At 39.0% G+C, this 22,014-nt stretch overlaps 1 protein-coding gene across 1 annotated transcript in view; it reads left to right on the top strand.

Moving 5' to 3' along the window:
• The window catches only part of lekr1 (leucine, glutamate and lysine rich 1), an 86,929-nt gene that overhangs the window by 24,916 nt on the left and 39,999 nt on the right, over positions 1-22,014 (top strand). Inside the window, exons 3-5 of the mRNA XM_011482854.3 lie at positions 58-521; positions 17,008-17,085; positions 19,040-19,203. Coding sequence (XP_011481156.1) covers positions 58-521; positions 17,008-17,085; positions 19,040-19,203 — 706 coding nt within the window. The remainder of the gene's footprint in view (positions 1-57; positions 522-17,007; positions 17,086-19,039; positions 19,204-22,014) is intronic.

The raw sequence follows: 22,014 nt of genomic DNA, 5'->3' as shown, positions 1-22,014 counted from the left end.
CTGTTCTGACATAATATTTTGTAAAAATCCGACAAATTGTTTGTATTTTTCCCTCAGATGGAGTGCAGTGAGACAGTGTGTCGTTACTGCGGTGTGAGCTATCTAATTTTCCACGAGTTCCATCAGCTCCACAAACAGCTGGCACAGCTACAGGCCGAGCTTGAGGAACTCAGAGAGGTCGGCCAGAAGGAGAAGGAGCGTCGGAAGGCGCTGGAGGTGGACAAGGAGGAACGGGAAAGAGCCCTTCAACTTCAAATGAAGAGAGAAGCTGAAACCAATGAGAAAAACACCAGAGAAACCCTGGAAGAGATGAACCGAGACATGGAGAGAACTCTCAGAGAGGAGTTTGAGAAAGAAAGTGAGACAAGGAGGAGACACTTTGAAGAGGAGTGTCAGAAAACATTTGAGGAGAAGCTAGAAAAGAAAAGCCAGGAGATGGAGAAACTTTGGAGTGCTGTCCTTCAAAAGTCCCGTAAGGATTTAGAAGAGCTGAGAACTATTCTTCACCAGCTGGAGGAGAGGTAAGCCATACATGTCACTGCTCTTAAGCAGTTGTTGTTGTGTTGTTAACACCAAAACACAATCTATCCATGTTACACATTTTGCTTGGTCATTTTTAGACTGCAAACTGCAACTGCAGTTTATGAAGTTGTTTTTCCCCCCCAGATATTTGTGTGAATTCCTTTACAGAACTTGCACAAGCTGACAACAAAAACTTGATTTGCTGATTCTGACTGAAGACATATTTGCGAATCTTTTCATGTATTTAAAGTTTTGTTTTGCTACAAAGATTACTTACAACTAAGTTTTTTTGCACCTAGAAAACAGATAGAAGAGCTTTTCGAAGTAGGAAGAGTTTACATTGTGTGTGACTTCCTGTTGTTTTATAAACAAAGACGCTCACACATCTAGGTATTAGACGTTTTTGGACGTGCAAAACAGCAGATTAAATATTGTTCATACAGAGCAAGGTCATCAAGGAGCGATGATGACTCATGATTCTTAAACTGCTTTGTCATGTTGTAGAAAAACCAAATAATTTGTAAATATTAGGGAGATTTGTCTGACTATAAAACCATTTCATGATGCAAGGATCAAGTTAGGTTAACTTAACATTTGATATTCACAAACATTACATTTTCTATGTGTTTCTGCATTATGAAATATGGTTGCTTTGGAAGTGTGAGTATTTACTATACTGTGATCACACCTACATGTTCACACCAGCTGCTGAGGGTTTCTTTTGTGTCTCTACGTTCAGTCTATATGTCAACAAAGAACTTGTTTTCAGGGCAGGTGGGCTTTAAAATCCCACTTCGATCATCTTTTGATCGCTTTTTAAAGCCTTCCCAGTGGTCTTTCAATTAGGATTATGCCGTTTTTAGACAAAATTAAAAAACTAGTGTTGTTTTCTAGGACATATTTTTTTCCATATTTTTTTGGTAGTAGTTCATTGGGAATTCACCTCTGAGTTGTGGGCAGGACTGTTGGAGTGGAATAATCCCGCTCCCCTTCCTCTCCCTGTTGCTAAGAGATTCTTTTGAAGCATCAAAAATACACTTTGTTTTCCAATGGCATATTAGTATCTATGATTTTCCTAAAGAAAATATTAAAAAATGCAATTTTGAGCTTAATTTTTTCCCCTTACGTTTTCCATCATCAGAAAAACACCAAAAGACCAGGTCAAAAACATACACAGGTTTCATTGGAGTGGCTCTTCAAAGGTTGATCAGGAGGAAGTTGGCTGTGTAAGGTTTTCAGTTCTAACTGCTGACAGGGAATTGAGTTGCTAACTGCTTCTAAGGTGTGGTAAAAGTGTTAACCAGATGTTATGATAGCAGATGCAAATGTCAGGGGTCCAGTGCCTGTCTGTAGGGTTGGCTGATGTCTTGTTAGTTGCTGTGGCTCAGAGGTGGGAGCACTTCTTAGTTGTTCATTGTATCTAGGTGGAAGGTGTGACTAGAACACTAGTCTCTTGGGTAAAGTTGTCAAAACAGGACTGTACATGTAAGACAGCAACCTCTGCTGTGGGAAGGTTTCTCCGTTTTGGCTTATGCTTCCCGAAAGTCCACTGTCCTTCAGGTGAACTGCTGAGTCCTGCCCTGTGGCCCGTCTGTGCTTTAGAAGAGATTCTGATAACCGCTGCTGATTCCCCAGCGAACTGCAGAAGCTACATAGATGAACAAAAAAACATCTTCTAGATCTGCCTTTCACCCTTTAACATCAGAGATGTCGCCGGCGACACCCACATAACACAGGCTCTTTGACCTACTATAACTCTTTAACCGTTAACATGATCTACATGAAACAGCTGATTCTGAGAATTATGTTATTTGCGTAAAAACGGCAGAAGAATTTAGGTTTTCAAAAGATTGTTAACATTGGATCTAAGGCTCTGGTGTTAAAAGGTTCAGAGTAGAATCCTACGGGAACATGATATGGATCACAAACATAAACAAAGAACAGTAGCCTGTAAAAAAAAAGCAGCCATAAATGGCTCAGTTCAGGATGTTACCAAAAATGGAAAAAAAATGAAGTAGCTGTTTGCATGTCATAAATCCTGATCGTGCATAAGGCAAGGCAAGGCTAGGCAAGTTTATTTGTATAGCACAATTCGTACACAAAGTAATTCAAGGTGCTTCACAAAACAGAAAAATGCATTAAAATCACAATACATCATTGAAATCAACGTAAAATTTACTTTAAAAGAAAAGAAAAAATTTGAAAAATGATTTAAAAATAAAGGAAGGAAAGGAAAGAAAAGTGCAGATAGGACCTTTCAGTCATATACACGGCTAAACAGAAATGTTTTAAGTCTAGATTTGAACATGAATACAGAAGAGGCCTGTCTTACGACTTCAGGGAGGCTGTTCCAGATTTTAGCTGCAGAATATTGAAACACTGATTCCCCTTGTTTAGTTCTGACTCTGGGAATCAACAGGAGGCCGGCCCCTGAGGTCCTCAGAGTACGAGATGGTTCATATGGCACTAACATGTCAGAGATGTACTTTGGTGCTCGGCCATGGAGAGACTTGTACACAAGCAGAGCTGCTTTGAAGTCTATTCTTTGAGGTACAGGGAGCCAGTGCAGAGACCTGAGCACAGGCATAAATGGTCAACAATGTCAATCTAAGGACTCGCTTGTTGAAATGGAAAACACGGACGTTACTCCAGAGAGGGTTTGTCATGGTAAATGACACTGCATCCACACCTGCAGCAAAACACAACACTTCCTAGTGTGCAGTTCAAACAAAAAATGTTTTAGGAACAGAATAACAAGACTCCTATTCGCTCTCAGCTCTCTCCAGCCAACCTTCAGTGACTTCCAAAAAAAATAGTAACCTCATGAGGAAATGTGTTTTATCTTTGGAGCACCAGCTGCTTTTTGGAAAACTTTTGCCATTAAAAAGTAAGACAACAACAAAAAAACGTGATTTAAAAAAAAAGGCAACATCATTATTGTACAAAACTGTTAACACGGTGTAATTTACAGTTGAGGGTAAAAAAAGTTAAAGTAGCATACAGGCTATTAACTGACATAATCAAATGATGTTACTGTTGCTTACGTCACACAGCCACTACCTCGATTTTGTGCATATTGCACAGATGAAAAATTGGTCATACGTGAATAGACGTGGAAAAAGTGAGAAAAGTTGTGGCCTTTACGTGAAATCTTCACAGATGCAGATTAATGTACCAAATTAAAACTATGGATGAAGTAGGAATAAACCACACAAAGAACACGTAAAGCTACGTAGAGCATAAACCGTGCTTGATTATTGTGCTGTTTATATATAATTCATTAGTAATTAGTGAGTCAATGACATCATTTTAACGTGATATGTACGCCGTATATGCAATGTAAAAGTTATACATTGGTGGTACATGTGTGAAAAGTCCATCAGATATACGTGGAACGGTCACAGAAAGCCACAAAGGCGTTCATGCATCTCGTAAAAATCATGAACAGTCGCATAAGATTTACATAATAATTGCGTATAAAGTATGTAAACTATGCATAAACTGCACAATTCTCAACCGACCAAAAATTTAAACAGCTTAAATCTGAATTCCTGTATAGACCCATCGGCCGGAACTGCACACATCGACTAATGACGAACACACAACACTTATGAATTGCATGAATTACGCATGTATCACAAAAGGCCGAAATTAGATACGTGGAAAATGCGCAGAAATGTATGTAGTGGCTATGTGACATGGCCATAATGTTGCCTGTGAGAACATCAACTGCATTGAATTGCATCTGTCACAAACTGCTATAAATATGTTGAAGTAATATTCCAGCTCTGCCTGAATTGATTATTCACTTGAAGGATGTGGGCAGCATGTTTACATTAACAAAATAAGTCAACTGGATTCAGGGACCCAAAGTTTAAAGGGGGAAGTCAATGTACTAAGCTACTGAAATCCCAATGGATCAGTACCTGACAGTTATACAAGAACTTGAAGTCCCCCAAGAGCCTGGCTCCTCATATACATTTTGATTCCAGTTTTTCATACTTGTTGTCAATGCACAGAAGATGGCTCACATGTTCACGCTCTTAACTAAATTTTAGTCTCGGAGGAGAAGTTGTGCGGGAGACTGACTGTACAAGGTCTGTTGATTGAGGATTGTGTTAGCCCGCGAGAGAAATTGATAAATAATGAAATATGTTGTTTGGAGGGTATAGCTTCATTTAAGATTCCAGGCCACCTGTAAGGTCTAGGTGACCGATGTCCAACCATGATCCACAGAGGCAGCAGGTCAGATAAAATGATCTATAACTTGTTCACCATAACATCCAGCAGTACAACAAAAACATTGTTTTTATCAGTTTCGTCCGACATGTGACGTCTCCAACCAACATGGGGACGTAACTGCCAGTCTGTGCATACGTTCTATCTCCTTTATGGTTCCACAGATTTTCCAATGAGCTGCTCTTTGCAGAAAATTAGGATATCATCTGCAAATGTCAGCATTTCTATAGACACATCAAATGTCATGAGCTAGCTACACTTGAAATGTAGCCGTTTTAACTCTTAACTCTAGAGAGAAAAAAGTTAATACACTTCCAGTCTTTCCAGAAGTGTATGCCCTATAAGTTCAAACAAATGTCACATATTTGAACTTTACAATAAATTGCAAAAGATCAAGACATTGTTTTAGTACACATCAACATGCCTCAGTTGCTATGGTGATTGGTTAAAGCAATAGAATAAAAAGGTTGATAATTAAATAGGTTTTTAAAAAAATCTTCTGTTTATAAAAAATCTGATTGCCTGAATTTATAGTTGCATCTTAATAGGGTCCGATAATCAGAGAGGTCTGATATTTCAACAAAAACGATCAAAAATGTTCCCATAGTACTTAGAATGTGAGATAAAGGACATTAAGGACACTTTCAAGACCCACTCCAATTCTGGTGTTTTTAACATGCTCTTCTGCAAATTTTTCTCATGATGGAGGACATGTGGAAACGAAATTGAGCTTAAAATTGCATTTCTGAGTATTCCGGTATTCATATCATTGTGAATCAGAAACAGATGAAAAAATGCAGTTGGAAAAAACTTGTAGCAGTAACGTAGGTGCTACACTCAGTGGGCCAAACGCGGCCTGTTCTGCTCCATTCCGATGCATCCACTTACAACTAGATCCATGTACGTCCTTGTTTTCCTCGTCTGAGCTGTCATGTCACTCAAAACTGTACAGCTGGATAGCTCCGATATTACTTGCTATTTTTGTTGCACCCTCAATGTTAGGTGGGGGGTGTGAGGGGCTGTAAGCTCGCGTGAGAGTGTGTGAACAGATGGATGATGGGAAATGGGGGAAGGCTTACTCCATGCCAACCGTTCCTCTCACAACCCAGAGGTGAATTACTAATAAACTTCTGCCGTTCTGCAGACACTGTGTCCAATAAAATGACAGGTTTTTTGGGGGTTTTAGTTAAAAACAGCATCATCATAATTAAAAGACGACAAGGAACACTTTTAAAACAGATCAAAAGATGATCAGAGTGGAACTTTTAAGTATTTGTGTTATGCTTTTAAAATCAGGCATTTATATCATTGCTCAGTTTCTACTCTCTTTGCCGTATGAGGCACAAACGTCCCTCATGGTTTGGATTAATCTAAACATTTGGCCTTTTCTCTGTAGTGATTGTGTCATTATGGCAAACTCATCTGCTGAGCTGAGTTTTGGGCCGTCCGTATGGTGTCATGTGTACAGTAAACTCATAAGCCAGTACACTGACCTCATGTAAGCTGATTATCCTTCTTTATAACTTTACCTCTTCATTGCATCAACAGGATGTGCACATACACACACACAAGCACAGTGCACACAGGGCTGAGCGGCCCACAGGCCAAATGTTTGTCAGAGGTTGGAGTTCAGGTGGAGACGACGGAGCGGGACACAACAATGAATGGTAGAGCCTTATTTGCTCTAAAAACACAGAAATTGTTTTGGGCTTATTTATTGACCTCTACACAGTTTGACATATTTGACACATTTTAGACAAAAAGATGTGAAGAAAATACAGAATGCAATGCCCCTTGGGGGTCATGGGGTTGGCAGAGCCTGTCCTGGCTACTGTCGGGCGAAGGCAGGGTACACCCTGGAAAGGTCCCCAATTTTTTACAGGGCCACATAATTACACTCACACAGAGTTGCACACAGTTACACTTAGGGACATTTGAAAATTAATTTGCATTTAGGAAAATTTGATTTTTGAAAAAAGAGAAATTATTTATCATTTATCATACAACATTTATGCTAGCTTTAGTTTAAAATAATAAAATAATTAAAAAAAAAAACAAATAGTATAACCCCAGAAAAAACTGCCTAAAAATAATCTCCTTAATGGTAAAAAGAAAAAAAGAAAAACTGTTTACTGTACAGATGTGGGCAGAAAAGCTTCAGCATGTGGTTGCCAAACAACAAAGCTTTTTACCGCATGACATGGTGTAATATATCTAAATATAAAGCAGGATAAGGTTCCATGAAGAAATCATGCATGACCAATGTAATGATGCTCAGTGAAGCTTAGCATAATACACCATATGAAAAGATGCTTAACTTACATGCACAATGTACCATAACATGATTGGATTAAAACTGAAGACTACACACAACTGGAGACGTAAGAGCATGTAAAGTTTTTTTTGTTGTCAGCTCGTAAAACAATTGCATTTTTCATCCCACACGGACAAACATGAAAACCTATGCTTTGTGTTTAACACTAAGAACATAAAGAAATATAAAACAGTAAAACAGTGCTAGACTTGGAGGTTTGTTTTCTGTGATGCGAGAATTCATTTTCACCACAATTTGGTTCAAACCTTGATTTTTAGATCACCGTTTTGTTTCAGTTCAACAAATGATTCTTGTAATGATCATTGTACATTGACTGTATATGAGGACTCGACTGATTGAGTGTGACATCATCCATAGAAAATAATCTGTCCCCAGTTCCAGTGAAATGAAGTCAATTCATTTGATTTTTCTTTTTTTTGTAATTTGGACATCACTATGTCTTAACCGGAAATCATTAGTGAGGAGTGAATGATTGGAGTTTATCTGATTCAACGTTTCTATGGCAACCACTCTCACCAGTCCGGAGTGAGCTTGTTGGAAATCCACACCCCTTCCACTTGAAAGCGGGTCCAGGAGAATATGTCAAATGTTACCACATACTTTCATGGAGGCATCTGATTTGTCAGTTTATACCCTAAATAAATTGGACTACAGAAAAAAAAAGATCATGAAAAAATAATGCAGACTAGCAAGAACATGTTGAAAAAAGGTAACAGAGTGAGAATAGTTATTCTGATAAATAGAATGACTGAGTAACAAGTATTTATTTCTCAATAGAAGTCTAACTTTTTGGGGCCAACGGATATTTCTTATTTGGGCGTGGGGTGGGGGGCGTGGGGTCCAGTTCTCATTTACAGGCAACGATTATGAAACAACAACAAATCTAGAAATTCAGAATTTTTTTTCTTTTATTACATTTGCTAATAAGCAAGTAATAATGAAAAAAAAACATTTCAGTTGGCTCATACTGAGCCTCTTGTAATATAATATAACAATATCAGATTCATTGAATTTAGAACATTTAATGTTTTTGACCCTTTCAACATAAACATAGGCATACATTGAGTAGGGATGTAACGATTAACTTTCCCCACTATTTTGGTTCAATGGTGCCATGCTGTTTGGTTTTAAATCAAGAACTGCGGCGTTCCTACTTGCCCCATTCCTTCAGGAAAATCAAATATATGTTTTTAACATTGATCACTTATATAATCTGAGGATGAACAAAGGAAAAGGAGCAAGCTGCGTAATAAGCAGTAGGACATTAAAGCTGTCTATCTTTCATTGAGGTAGGTGCTGCCTTTCTGAGCGATGTTCGGTTGAAACATATCACGTAACCTCTGCGCACGCTTCCAGCTGCTAGAGAAATGTCTGGAAATTCAATACACTATCCGAGGTCCCCTCCCTGGTTGACCAGGTCCCGTTCCTGAGCCGAGGAGCCTCGGACTGAGTCTGTAAATGCTCAGAGGTTGGCCCTGCCTGCGTGGGCCGTGCGCTTGCCTTCGTGTCAGCGTGTGGGTGTGCACATGCTTGCATACGCTTGTGTACATCTGCAATGAATAGGTTAATCAAGCTTGAGCTTTGGAAATCAGACTTGGCTGTTGGGAAGGAGAGATCGTGAAAGAGTGGGAGAGCTCTCACAGACATGTGAACCCACCTGGGGCAGGTTTGTAAAGGTGATAAGAAGACTCACTGGTGGTGGAGCAAAGGTGAAGCAGAGACAGGAAAACAAATGTAAACACATCCATTTGCAACGAGGAAGTACCGAAACAACGAATATCCTAAAGCAACTTTATATCAGTACTTGGTTACTATTAGCAACCTAACAAACAAATACACAAATCGCTACCCTCCTCAGTTGTACAAGCTTGTTCCAGTTAGGCAACATGTCATCTGTCCTTCAAAGAAGCCAAATTATTAACCATTTGGTAAGGTATTAGAGACCCTATTCAAGTTCATATTACCACATCCAACGGACACTCCCTTTTACAGGCTCAAAAGCACTCCAGTGAACCCACGTTGTGTATTTTATGTGTCAGGCATAAAGTCTTTGTTCATCTGTGCGAGCTCAAATTTACAGTGGGGCTCATGACAACAAGACAAACACAACAACACTGTTGTGTGTGCGTCCGACCAGTTCCTCACACACATAAACAATCCATCCAAATGTATGTTGTAATCGAGTATGATGTTGTGAAGCAGCAGCATAGCAACCCATGCATACACAGAGAAACTATTGTATTTCAGAGTTTAACAAAAACAGACAAGTTGTTTGAAAAAATGTATAATTTAGCTTTCATAATTTGACTAGCTTCTGTGAATATTGAAATGAAAAATAATTGGATTTTATGTGAGATATTCTGTCTTTCCAGCTGAAGGTGTTTCTTTCTTTTGGTCAAAGTAGAACGTCCCTTTGTGCCTCTGATCAAAACGCTCTTTTAACTTTTAACTCTGGGAGGAGCAGGCGACACTTTTATGTGGCTGCTTTAATATCAGCTCCAGTGTGGACAGAAAATATCAACACAGACACAGATATTCTTCAGCTTTTGCAGGGCTGCTGTGAATAATCCTTTTACTCCTGAGCATCTGATCATCGAAATCCACTGCAACAGAATCCCCGCATGAACATCAGAGCCCTGATCGTGTTCTCTGTTAGCAGGGAGTTGCACTCACTTTAATTAATTTGTGTTTCATAAAACACAACATAAAATGTGTTGAAGTCCCACTACGATCATTTTTTGATCTGTTTTAAAACCGTTTTTAGACAAAATCAAAAAACCTGTCCCGCTTTCTAGGACAAAGTGTCTGCAGAGCGGCAGGAGTTCATTCGAAATTCACCTCTAAATTGTAGATGGGACTGTTGGCACAGAGTAAGCTCCGCCCCTTCCCCATCATCAATCTATTTATGTGCTCTCCCGCTGGCTTCTACACCCTCACACCCCCACCAATGTGAGGGAATGCACCGATATTACATCAGTAGTACAAAAGTGGCGAGCAATATTGTAGCTATCCACGCGTACAGTTGCCAGCTCAGACGAGGAAAATAAAGACTTTCATGGATCTAGTCGTCTATAAACGGATGCATCTGATTGGAGCACAGCAGGTAGTTTGTGGTTTGCTGTAGTAACTTGTTATTCACAATTACAAGCTTGCTTATTTTACTCATAGATGTTCTCTATCGCGAGAAAAATGCCACAAGAACATGTTGAAAACACCAAAAACACAATTTTCGTCAGAGTGGGTCTTTAAATACCTTTGAAAGAGCAGTAAAGTAGCAAAAATAAGAAGGGAATTGTGACATCATCTCAAGTTTTGCTTTAAAAATGTTTGACTTTACCACAAATCTGTGAAAACCTTAAACACACAGTCACCCGAAAATCTGAAAGCTTTTGACCAGGTCAGTCAGGGTCACACTGAGGCAGAGATTAGAGTTGTTGATGTGAGAGCCTCACTGTTGGTGTATGACGTATCCTGCCTTTGTGTGTGTGTGTGTGTGTTTATGACGTGCCCCGATGAGGCAGTTGATTTAAGCTGCTGGTAGGGGGTACTCTAATCTGACATGCACTCACTGGCACTGCAGTACCTAGTTATTCTACTGACAGACATTGCCCTGGGAGCAGGAGCTGCGGCTCACGCACGCAAGCAGAATCCACACACGCAACGCACCCCCCACACGCCGGGGAAACGTGTGCATTCTCGCAACAACCCTCCGAGGCAGCAATCTCCTGGTTTTGCTGTGGGACTGGTGGGGACAGATGGAGGAGCAGTGGGAGTCTGGTGTGCTATCACTGGAAAAAGGGGGAAGGCGTGCATCCACAAGCATTTCACACGGACGGGATCACAGACTCGGTCAGAAAGCGTCAAAACGTGGAGAGACAGCTTCAAATAATCACGGAGCACTCTCACTTGCGTGTCAGTGAGACCCACACAGGGATGGCACAGTCACGCATGCTCCAATACTCCTACAACTCTACCATGCATGGCTGTGGCTCCCACACTCACACAGGATTAGAGAACATATGTCCACTCTACCCATTTATACCTGTTCATGTCTTTCATTTAAAAGGATATGAGAGGAGGACCACATGTGAGTCCAACTGCCTCTGGGCTGCCATCTCCACAGCAGTGTTACTGGACTGCTACCTTGTGGCTGTGTGCGTGTCCACATTCCTGACCTTTGTGTGTTTGACATACCAGAGGTGAAGCCGCTGCCTTCTCTTCTATTTTCCTGTGGCAAAAGGTTGCTTACAAACATAAATATGCAACATGTTTTCAAACTATATATTGTTAGCAATATATTTATTTCTTTATGTTCTATCTATGATGAAAAGTGTATTCAGGCTAAGATCAGATCAATATCCAAACTGCCTTAGCTGCTTATTTTACCCAAAACTGCTTCCCTAACAAAAACAAGGTGCCTCTGCAACTTTTACTCTTTTGTTGCCAGTCACTCATAAATGCTTGTTAAAGGCATTCCGACATTAATTTCTGCGCTGCCCTTGAACTTTTTTGGGTGAAGGTGGCAACTTTGGCAGTCAAACTTATTTTAACATCGGGAATTCAGTACTTAAGGTTAAAAGAAAACAAGTTTTTTTACTTTTGAATAATTTGTTTCACACAACAAAAACTCTGCACTTTCACTGTACAGAACAGCTAGATCTCAACAGGTGTAAAAAAAAATGAATATGACCACTAAATGATACCATTTTTCTATTTGATTTAATGTTTTTCCATTGCAGCTGTAAAAACTGGAAGGAGGGAAGTGTTGAAAAAAGTTCAACAACCTGCCAGTTAAAATCTTTTTTTAAAATTTTAGAATTGCACAAAATAAATGACCAATTCTAGATGTAACTGGGTCACATTCCCTAAAACACTTTTCTTTGTGTTCTGGTGTTGATCAAATACGAGTATGAGTTGATGTCAATGGGTCTTTTCTTCTGTTTGACGCAAAATTGATATGGCCACCAGCTGTCCTGACTTCTGTCCCCTTTGTATCATTTTAATGGGCCTATATCATGCAAAATCAACATTTTTGAGCTTTTAAATGCATTATAATGTTAATTCCTCACTATAACAACCCCAAGGGGTATTTCGAACCATTCCTGCATTTCTGAGCATTCCTCTAAAAATCTGCTCTCTGACAACCAACCCCTCCCAATCAACATAAACGAATGGGTTCTCACGTTGTGACATTACAAAGAGAAGAACAACCCCTTAGAGCAGAGGTGGGCACTGAGGGCCGCATTCCTGCATGTTTTCCAGCATACCCTGCTCTGGCATGTTCTGATTGGCTGGACACACCTGAACCAGGTAATCAGCCACGAGTAGGGCAAGACTATCTGGAAATCATGCAGACACACCGGCCCTCGAGGCCTGGAATTGCCCACCCCTGCCTTAGAGGAAGAGTCTGCACTGCCAGGACCGCCCACAGGCTCACACACATGCCCAATGTCTCAGCAGAAGCGGTGGTGTGCATATATATAAGGAAAGCGTTTTTGCCAAAGTTAGGCGGGGCCTCAGAAAGGCGGGGCCTCAGAGATCGAGGAGTCTTACTTCCAGGTAGCAAATGGAGCTGCAAAACTAACTCATATTTTAATTTTAAAAATCGTTCTTTAATGTGCCAAAGATAATATATTATTATATATATTTCGATATTATTTACTCTGAAAAGTTTATTAAGAATAGCATAATATAGGCCTTTTAACAAAATTGAACTGCACAAAATAAAGAAGAATGAACATTAATGCGTGAACTTAAGCTAGTTTTCCTAAAACTGCAAATACCGGCTTAAAACGAGTGGCTAAGCAAAACTGAAACAGCATGCACTATATGGAACACACTAGTTTATAAAAAATACAATAGTAAGGGACAGACACAAAAACTAGCCCTTCTCCCCTCAGTCATAGCCGGCTTCAGTCTGCACGCATGCTCCTCGGCATGATACTACATGAATGCAGTGACCATCAGATAGACTGACAGACATACAAGTGTTGACTGTGCAGAATATATTTGGTTAAAATGAACCACTCAAAACAAAACATTTGTTATATCGACCTGTATTTTGGTCTTTCATCTTGGAAGTTACTCAAAGTCTGGAGATTATCCGTCATTCTCTACAGATCTGGGCTATGTCCGAATTCCCTCCCTACTCCCCAACTACTAAAAGACTGTCCAGAACCCTGTAACAGCAATGCGGACACCATGGTCAGTTATTCTTTTTTCTTTTTGGCAAATATGACGTCACCAATTTCACAAAGTAAAATTTAATAAATGGGAGCATTATACAACGACTGCTTATGAATCCACTGTGTTCTGATAATGAAAAGGTTGATGGTTTATATAAAAAAAAAAGCATTTAAATACTTTTTTTTTGTGCACAAATTGTTCAATTGCAATGCATTGTGGTCTGTATTCTCTGATCTAGTGAGCATCAATGCACACTTGCCGAGACTTCTGAGAATTTTCTAGGGCACTCAATTTTGGAATCGCAGATTTGGACAGCGCTACGTAATGGATCAAAGATTTCCAGATATGGACATCTGTAGCCAGTTCCTCTTGCAAATCGGGGATTTTTTCTATTTTGCTTATTAAAACTTTTAAAAATACTTTTATGAACTATTGGGTGTTTTTTGTTGTTAATTTTAGCAATTTTTTTAGCAACATTTTACATTTATATTGTTTTTTTTCTTTATCTGATTGTGTAAATTGAATGTGAAATTGTTCAAAAAAATGTTTTTTACAGATATGAGGGTATGTCATGGGAAATCTTTCATCTATAAATGAATTCCATTGATATAAAGACACATTCCTGGATTAGTTCAATCTGTAGATTAAACAGAAAGCAGTTCATGGATGATCTAAATTTACAGAAATCCCTTTTCATATCAGCAAGTCTGACTCAGTCCCTGTTTTGTTCATGCTACATGTCTCACTTTTAAATGTCTCTTTCCCGCTTGGTTGCTTTGTGCAAAAAGGAAAAAAAAAAGTCAGATGCAGGTGTTAGCCTGTGGCGCTGCAGTAAACTAGATGTAATCTGAAAAACTCTGCATAGAAAAACACGGATCTCTGAGACACTGTCAGTGTGGCTACCATTACATAATCAGAGCATGAAGGACATAAATCCGTTTGTGGCCTGACCTGACCTGCAGAGCCAGAAATAGCAACTGGAATCTATCATTAATAAATGAATGGTTCAGCTGAACATCTAGATAGCTCTAATTCCCTCTCATGTGTTCTGCACTCTTTAGTGCTGCAACATTTAGATTATATTAAAAAATATATTGGAGAATGATTTCCTATTGACAGTAAAGAGGATACGACTGCGTTTGTCTTTCTGTTGACTTTCAGTGTGTCCTTGATGTTACAGCCTGTCCACCTGATGTGGTTTCTGTAACTGAGTGAGCTAGATAGCACCATCTGTTTTGCTGCATGTGGCGTTTAGTGTCAGTTTGAAAATAAGAATGTACGTTGTGTTTTTTCTGCTTCTGCCTTTAGGCCCGCATGGAAAATATCTCGCCTCTATTTTGCTGCCTGTTTCAACATTTTAATTTTATTCAGCTAAATAAGAGAAACAAGGAAACGTCCACTTGTTAATTTATTTTTTATCAAATGCAGTTGATCTAAGATGCAGTTGGTCTAAGAAAAATGTTTATTACATTGCCAATGAACAAAATACACAACACAGATCTGTTAAACTGTACCACACTTCTGACTGAAACACATCTCAAATTCTTGGGAATCGTAAAAAAAAATTTGATACTTGTAAATGAACTCAGTGTGAGCTGCAAATTCTCCACTGATTACATCCCGGTTCACAGAGTCTGCGTGTTCTTTATTGATCAAAAATGATGTTATGCTAAAAACCGAGTTTTCTGCTTAGTTCAACCCCATTTTAACCTCCCAAGATGAGTCCACTTTAGCACACATTTACAGTATCCGTTGTTGTTATCATTTAATATTCACAATGAGCGAGTTTTAGGATTTTCTGCAGTGGTTGTCCTACTTCTCCATCTCGCAGCTCCATCTTTTTCTGTGGTGCAATTAATCTTGTGCTACTCACCTGATACCTCACCCCAATATTTGTCTCCAGGTGTCTTAGCACCTCTTTCTATTTTCCTGCTTGTTACAGTTTGTGTCCATGTTTGAAGACCACACTTCAATCCACGTTGGCTCTAAAGGCCGTGTCACACAGCCACCATGTTTATTTAGCGCATTTTCCACATATGAAATTTCGTTTTTTTGTGATGCATGTGTGATATACATGCTTTTTTTGCATTCGTCAGTCATTAGTGTCCGCAGATGACCGTCGAGGGTTTCGTGAATTTGGTTTTGAGTTGTTCAAAATATTTGTTCGGTTGAAAATGTTTTCATTTTTCACCTCAATTTTTTTATATTTTTTATATTAGTTGACCTCCTATCAAAATGTCCAACATTAAGTCTACCAATAAAATACAAGCATTCTACATAAGAAAATTTCAACACCTTAGAAATTTGTCAACATACTTTTAATTTACATTTTTCCAAATATAAAAATTGTATAAACAGATTTCTCACACGTGACTTATTCATATTGTGTTAATGTTGTTGGGTGGTTTTTACATTTTCAATTTGGAGCTTCACATGAGATTTTACTGTATAATTCAATCATGTATAATTAAAAATCTCAATGTTTGTCCTAAGTGAGTTATTGGCCATGTTTTGCATGCTGCAGTTAGGTGATTGATTATCCCATTAACCCATAAGAACCTATGGTGACATCAGCGTAACAGAAAAAATATCAGAAATTGATTCTGTGTTCCATTTGGTTTGTGGTAACATACACATAATTTCATTTTTAAGAAAAAATGGGTCTGGGTTCTTATAGGTTTAAATCCATAATTGAATGTTTGGAAGTTTTAATGGACCATTTTAGATTACTTGAGATATGGTCACAACAAAATTCAGGCTTTCACTGTGATTATTACTGATTATAAGTGGTTTTTCATTCATTCTGTTTTATTTTCTTTGTTGGTTCCTTTTTTCTGCTTCATTCTAAATGCCTGTAAATATCTGAGGGTCATAATAATATTATCATCTGATTCAAAAGATGGTCCCCTGATGAACCAAAAAGGCAGAACCCACCATTTCTAATCAATTTAAAATCTACTTTAAATTCAAATAAATATGTGTTTGTGTTTCAGAAACAATTGAAAGACATACGATAAGATTTGTTTGTTGGCTGCTTTTCATTAGGCTTTACCCCGCGTTCAAAGGGTAATGCGGGAAAACAGATGAACGTTAAAAGCTGGCTCAATGCCAAGACAGAAAGTCAAAGTTTCCTTTCATAAGCAAAGAGGTTCATGTGTCAGCTATTTGCTGTTCCCTGACATTTCACTGTAAGAGGACAATTGGTTGACTTTGCTCCTGTTTGCCTTCAAATCTTTGTCGATAAGCAGCAAATCCCTTTTCCATTTCATTATAAGTTATTCCATTTGCATTTCTGGATGAAACTGGATTATTATTCGTGGTGTTGATCTCAATGAGTGTCACTGTATCTGCTCTGAGGATCTTGTACTGCTCATCATGCCTCCATGTCTCACTGTCAATACTTATTTGTGGCATTACAAGAACAGGATGTGCTGTGGGATTTCTAAATGTCCCCGTCACACAACTGGAATATTGTTTGATGGCTGTGCAGAAATCTGTCGGGGATCTTAAGCAAAGACAAGAAAATTCAATGTCTTTGTATCTGTCATCCATAAAGGTCACTTACATGTTTTTGTCGTCTCATTCTAGGTCATCTCTATCATAAACCCATCTGTCTTTAAACTTAGATTGTCTCTTTTCTTCTTGAGAGAGTTTACTGCTTTTGCATTGTGTGTATTTATTTGATGGCTCCCATTCTTCAGTCTTTGCTCTTCTTCCTCTCATAGGCTGGTGACTGCTGCTGCTATGAAGGACGAGGCTGAGGAGAAGCTGGAAAAAGAAAGGCAGGTTGTTGAAACGCTCAGGTTAGGAAACGAATGCAAACACGAAAGAGAAACCTACATTATTAAAACAAAAACAAGTCAAAAATTACTAAAAGACCCACTTCGATCATCTTTTGATCTATTATAAAGGTGTTCCCAGTGGTCTTTTAATTATGATTATACCGTTTTTGGCCAAAAATAAAAATATCTGTGTCTTTTTCTTGGACGTGGTTTCTGCAGAGCAGCAGTTGTTCATCAAAATTTTGCCTCTGAGTTGCGTGTTGGACTGTTGGCATGGGGTAACCCCGCTCCCCTTTTCCTCCCTGATGCTGAGAGCTTTGTGTTTACATGTTCGCTTACCGCCCCACACCTCCAGCATAAAATTATCTGTGCGACAAAATAGGCAATCATTTTATTATTTTAGTTATCCAGCCATAGAGTTTTGATCCAGAGAAAAACATACATGGATCTGTTTGTTTGCAAATATGTTCTTTTTCCAGCAGCATTTTTTTTGTTTGCCCCTGATTCACAACAATTGAAATAAAGAAATCCTTAAAAATTCAATTTTAAACTTAATTTTCACAATAAATACTCTCCATCATCAGAAAAATGCCACAAAAACATGAACTTTTTTTTTTTATTAGGGTGGGTCTTTAAAACATCTGTTTTCTCTAATATTGAGACAAGAGCAGAAGATTAATAAAACAATTTAGGGTTGCGGTTCCTTGCTTGGCTGTCTAGTACTTTAACAGATGCGAGGCAGGAAGTCGGCGACTCAAAGGAAACACCTGTAAGAGGTGATGGAAGCAAGACAGTAAAAAAAAAAAAAGAGAGTGGAAAACACGGGGGAGAATTTACTCGCCTGACCCAGAGGTTAATTCATGGAGGGACAGCTGGAGAGACATGAGAAGTTCATGACTGTGGGAGCAGAGGAGAGAGGCACAGGTGAAATGAATGGGAGAGAGGCGATGAGATGTCGAGGGAAAAGTGGTTTTTAATCAACCGCTTGAAAGATTCAAAATAAGTTAACCAACAGGAGGGCAAATGCATGCAGTCTCTTTGTCTGTGTCTCCCTTTTTCATTGCTGTCTTTATCACAGATGACAGATCTGGCTCATATCTGTATTCCTCCATTTGGTGTTGTCAGCCCTGTGATTTATGACATGTGACATAAGAGAAGTGGCTGTCGTGACGAGGAGTGCCCGTGCTCCCCAGCCAGTCTGCACGCACGCACTCCGAAGCCCTCCAAACCAGGCAAAGCCTACCCGTCCATCCCTTTCTTTTTTTATTTTTCAAATGTTTTTGATCCCCTCAAGTAACAAAGCCTAGAATAAAATTATACCGACTACATCCTTTACCTCCAATAAGACCCAGCCATACAGGAAGTCAATGAAGTGCAAGTCTGGAGGCTTACAGCTGTCCACCCACCTTATTTTTTAAGCAACAAGTCTTGGTATGTCTTGCAATCAATTTCCATGTAGTTCATTTTGCAGTCATTATTGAAAAAACAAACTAGTTTAAAACTTAGGCCACTAAGATGACGTATGCGTCTGATATTTTTTTTTGTGCATCATAGCCCTTAAAAATGCAACTTTTTATGAGGCAAAGACGTAAAAAACCAGCTGCTCCTCGTTTCAAATTTGCCTGCTTATTCTTGCCCATCTGACATGAGGATAAATGTCACCAAATTAATTACAGCATCAGTTTTTATGTCCCTGATATGCTGCATAAATTAGGACTGTGTTTGCCAAGAGGAACATTTTCAAAAAAGTTTTAATTGGCTCAGAAAATGTTGCCAAACTGGAAAAAAAAAGTATCCTAAGATCATGTATGCGGTAAAAAGTCTGTTTGAGGAGGTTAAGACAAGTTTCTAGATCAATTAATGTTATTAGTTTACTGAGGAAAAATCAATCAAAATCCTCGCTAAAATGTTTTTGCTATCTTTCTGTGGTATTTAAACTGTTTCCTTGCAGTTTTTTTGTGTTTGTGTGTTTCAGAGGTGTGTGTGCACGGCAGCAGAAAGCCCTGGGTGCCACCCGTTCCCTGCTGCACCTCGCTGGCGACATGCTCGCCGATGTACAGGGTTTCCTCCGCCAGCTGACACCAGCTTGGCAGACCTTTAGATGTCAAATAGAGCAGCACAGCATGCAGGTGTTCTCAGGTAACAGACCTTTAACAAACACAGAAAAGGACTTTTTACAGGATAAAGCAGGGAATGTTTTCATGTAGAACTGGGGCTGAGATGAAAGGAAAGAGATGGAGGAAGTTGAACCAATAATCTATCAAGAATAAATATTAGTTTAACTGTGTGGGAGACTCTCCTTTTAGGTGTTTTGTGTAGTTTAACTTAATACTCAAAGTCCAGCAAAGAGGATTTACCAGAATCGAAAACATTGGTCGAGTCTGGTGAAGTTGTAGTAAAATTGAAACAATTTCGATTGTTTCAAAATGCCAACCAGACTTAACAATACTGCAATGTGCGTGAACATGTGCACGTGTGTGTGTGTGCGTGTTTGTGTGTGTTGGTGTTTAACTACTGACAGTAAATGCCTGGAGCAGTCTAACCTCAGGCTCACCTCTTGGGTGGGTCTTTCTCTCTGATGCATACTCCAAACAGCTGCCAAGTGGAGATGCGTGTTTTTGTGTGGGTGCGTGTGTGTGCGTGTGTGTGCGTGCTGAAGGGAAGAAAAAAGAAAATAAAAGAAAGAAGTTTATCTGTTTGCATCGATGTCATGTGAGCACGTGTTTGTTCAGAGGTCTGATGACAAAAAGCAGCCGCCTTGAGGACCAACTAATGGAAATGAATATGGACGGTCACTTTACTGCGCAATGAATCTCATGATCATGTGGTCTGTGTAAAGCACTTTCATTTCTTTCCTTCTAAACACAAACATAACACTTTTAGCTGTTTTTACACTTTTCCCAAAATACTGAAAAACATTTTTGTATTAGAAACCTTGTCAACATACAGTCTGTCTGTTAGGCCAAAAGCAGCTACAGCCTTAATAGCAACTGTCCTTACGGGTAAATACAGGCTGTCTGCAGGCAAAAAATGGGAAAACCTGTATGAAATATCAAGGTCGTAGTCTGTTTGATGAGCCCGCAGAGTGAAAATGTTTATTCATCTTTTTCTTTGGGCAGAATGCAGGCAACAGGTCGTAGCAAACCGTCAGACAACACGCAAGGATGAGTAAGGGGGGTGTTTCAGTCTGATTTTTCACACTGCCCAATGTGTTGTTGACATAATAAGCGAGGTATCTTTGTGTGCCATGCACAGGTTTGCCCATTTTGTGCCTGCAGAAAGCCCATATCTAGCTGAAAGGTCAGTTGTGACTATTGACTGTGTATGGGAACTGGACCAGGTAACTGTGACATCACCCATAGAAAATGGCTTACTTCTGGCTCCCAGGAAATCAAGTCAGTTCAGTCGACTTTTTTTTCACAATATGGGACCCAGAAATTGTCAGTAACCAGTGTTAGGTCCGTGTCAGTCGGAGTCAATGTTTCTATGGCAAGTACTCTCGCCAATCAAAAGTGATTGGTGGAAGTTCACACCCCGACCACTTGAAAGTGGGCTGAGGAGAATCTGTCCGTCAAAAGTTTGGAACATTGGATGTGGGGCCCAGCAGGAGACACATACTTTTTGTTGAGACATCTGATTGGCCAGTTTAGAACCTGAATAATATGCACCACAAAAAAATTTTATGAACAAAAAATTAGGATTAGTTGTTTATGTTTTTAACATTTACTTGTGGGGTTGTTTTTCATGATGGAGGGCGGACATTTAGAAAATTAAGTTCAAAATTGCATTGCAGGGTATTCCTTTAATCAAAGTGTGTATCAAGATCAGACAAGAAATGCAGTTTAAAAGGGAACATGAAAAATACACTAGACAGGCCAGGATTTTTAATTTTATTTTTGAGTCATTTGATGCAGTTACATTGTGAAAAGGAAAAACGCATTTCTGTTAATCCATTTTAATGGTCAAATTAGATTTTTGTAATTGAACTTTACTACACATTTAGTAGAGAACTTTTTGAAAACGAAATGTCAAATACCATTTTCTTTATCAGTTTAGTTAAGTGACAGAATCGGTGATGTTGAAGAAGAAAATGAAAAAGCGGTTTGGCAGATTGATATTTCATTTTAATTTTGAGTCAATGAATGCAGCTTCATTTTGAAAATGACAAAGCATTTCTGGTATTGACTTTTATTTTTAGTTATGCTACAGAATCGCTTCCATACTTTTACAATAGATCAGATGATGATTAGAGTGGGACTTTAAAAAACGTCTGTGTATCTGGTGCTGAAACATTTTAGCTGCCTGTCAGCCCTTAGTTTTGTGCCAAACACGTAACAAGGAATAAGTATAGTTGGTTGTATGATGAAGTGGGAAAAGAAAGACATCAGAAATGAAGAATGAGAGTGAATCCAGACAGACAAGATGAAAGCGATGACGCCCATTGAGCTTTTATCTTGTACAGATGTCAGCAAACAAGGTGGATGAAATCTTTTAAGGTTGGTTTATGGGAAAATCCGCGTCTTCACTGAAGGTGTTGGAGAGGTGATAACGGATAGAATGGCGGTAGCCACGCCCTAACGAAAAAAGGGGGTGTGTATGTTTGACCGATACATGAACCAAAGCCATCTGCCAACACAATGGGTTGTCGTTAGACGGCTGTATATGGGATCTTTTTCCCTCTAGCACACTTTTGTATACCTGTACGTCAATCCTAATGGCAGCAGTTTTAAACTGTTAAATATATTTGCACAATTTGTAAACAGTTTAGCAAGGAAATGTGCTTCCCTGTTCTTGTCTGCATCTGTGATTCTCCCTGTTTGTCTGACTCAGACAAAAAGAGAGATATGTGTGGAAATAATTGAGATAATATTACATAAACAGGATGCACTTGAAGAGGCAGAATCTAAACATCAGCACAAACTTATATTAGATTCTCTAGAATGATCTGAA

Source organism: Oryzias latipes, chromosome 13 (genome assembly GCF_002234675.1).
Source record: "Oryzias latipes chromosome 13, ASM223467v1".
Lineage (NCBI taxonomy): Eukaryota > Metazoa > Chordata > Actinopteri > Beloniformes > Adrianichthyidae > Oryzias > Oryzias latipes.
Note: the sequence above shows the minus strand (reverse complement) of the source record. Positions and strands in the feature narration are given on the sequence as shown.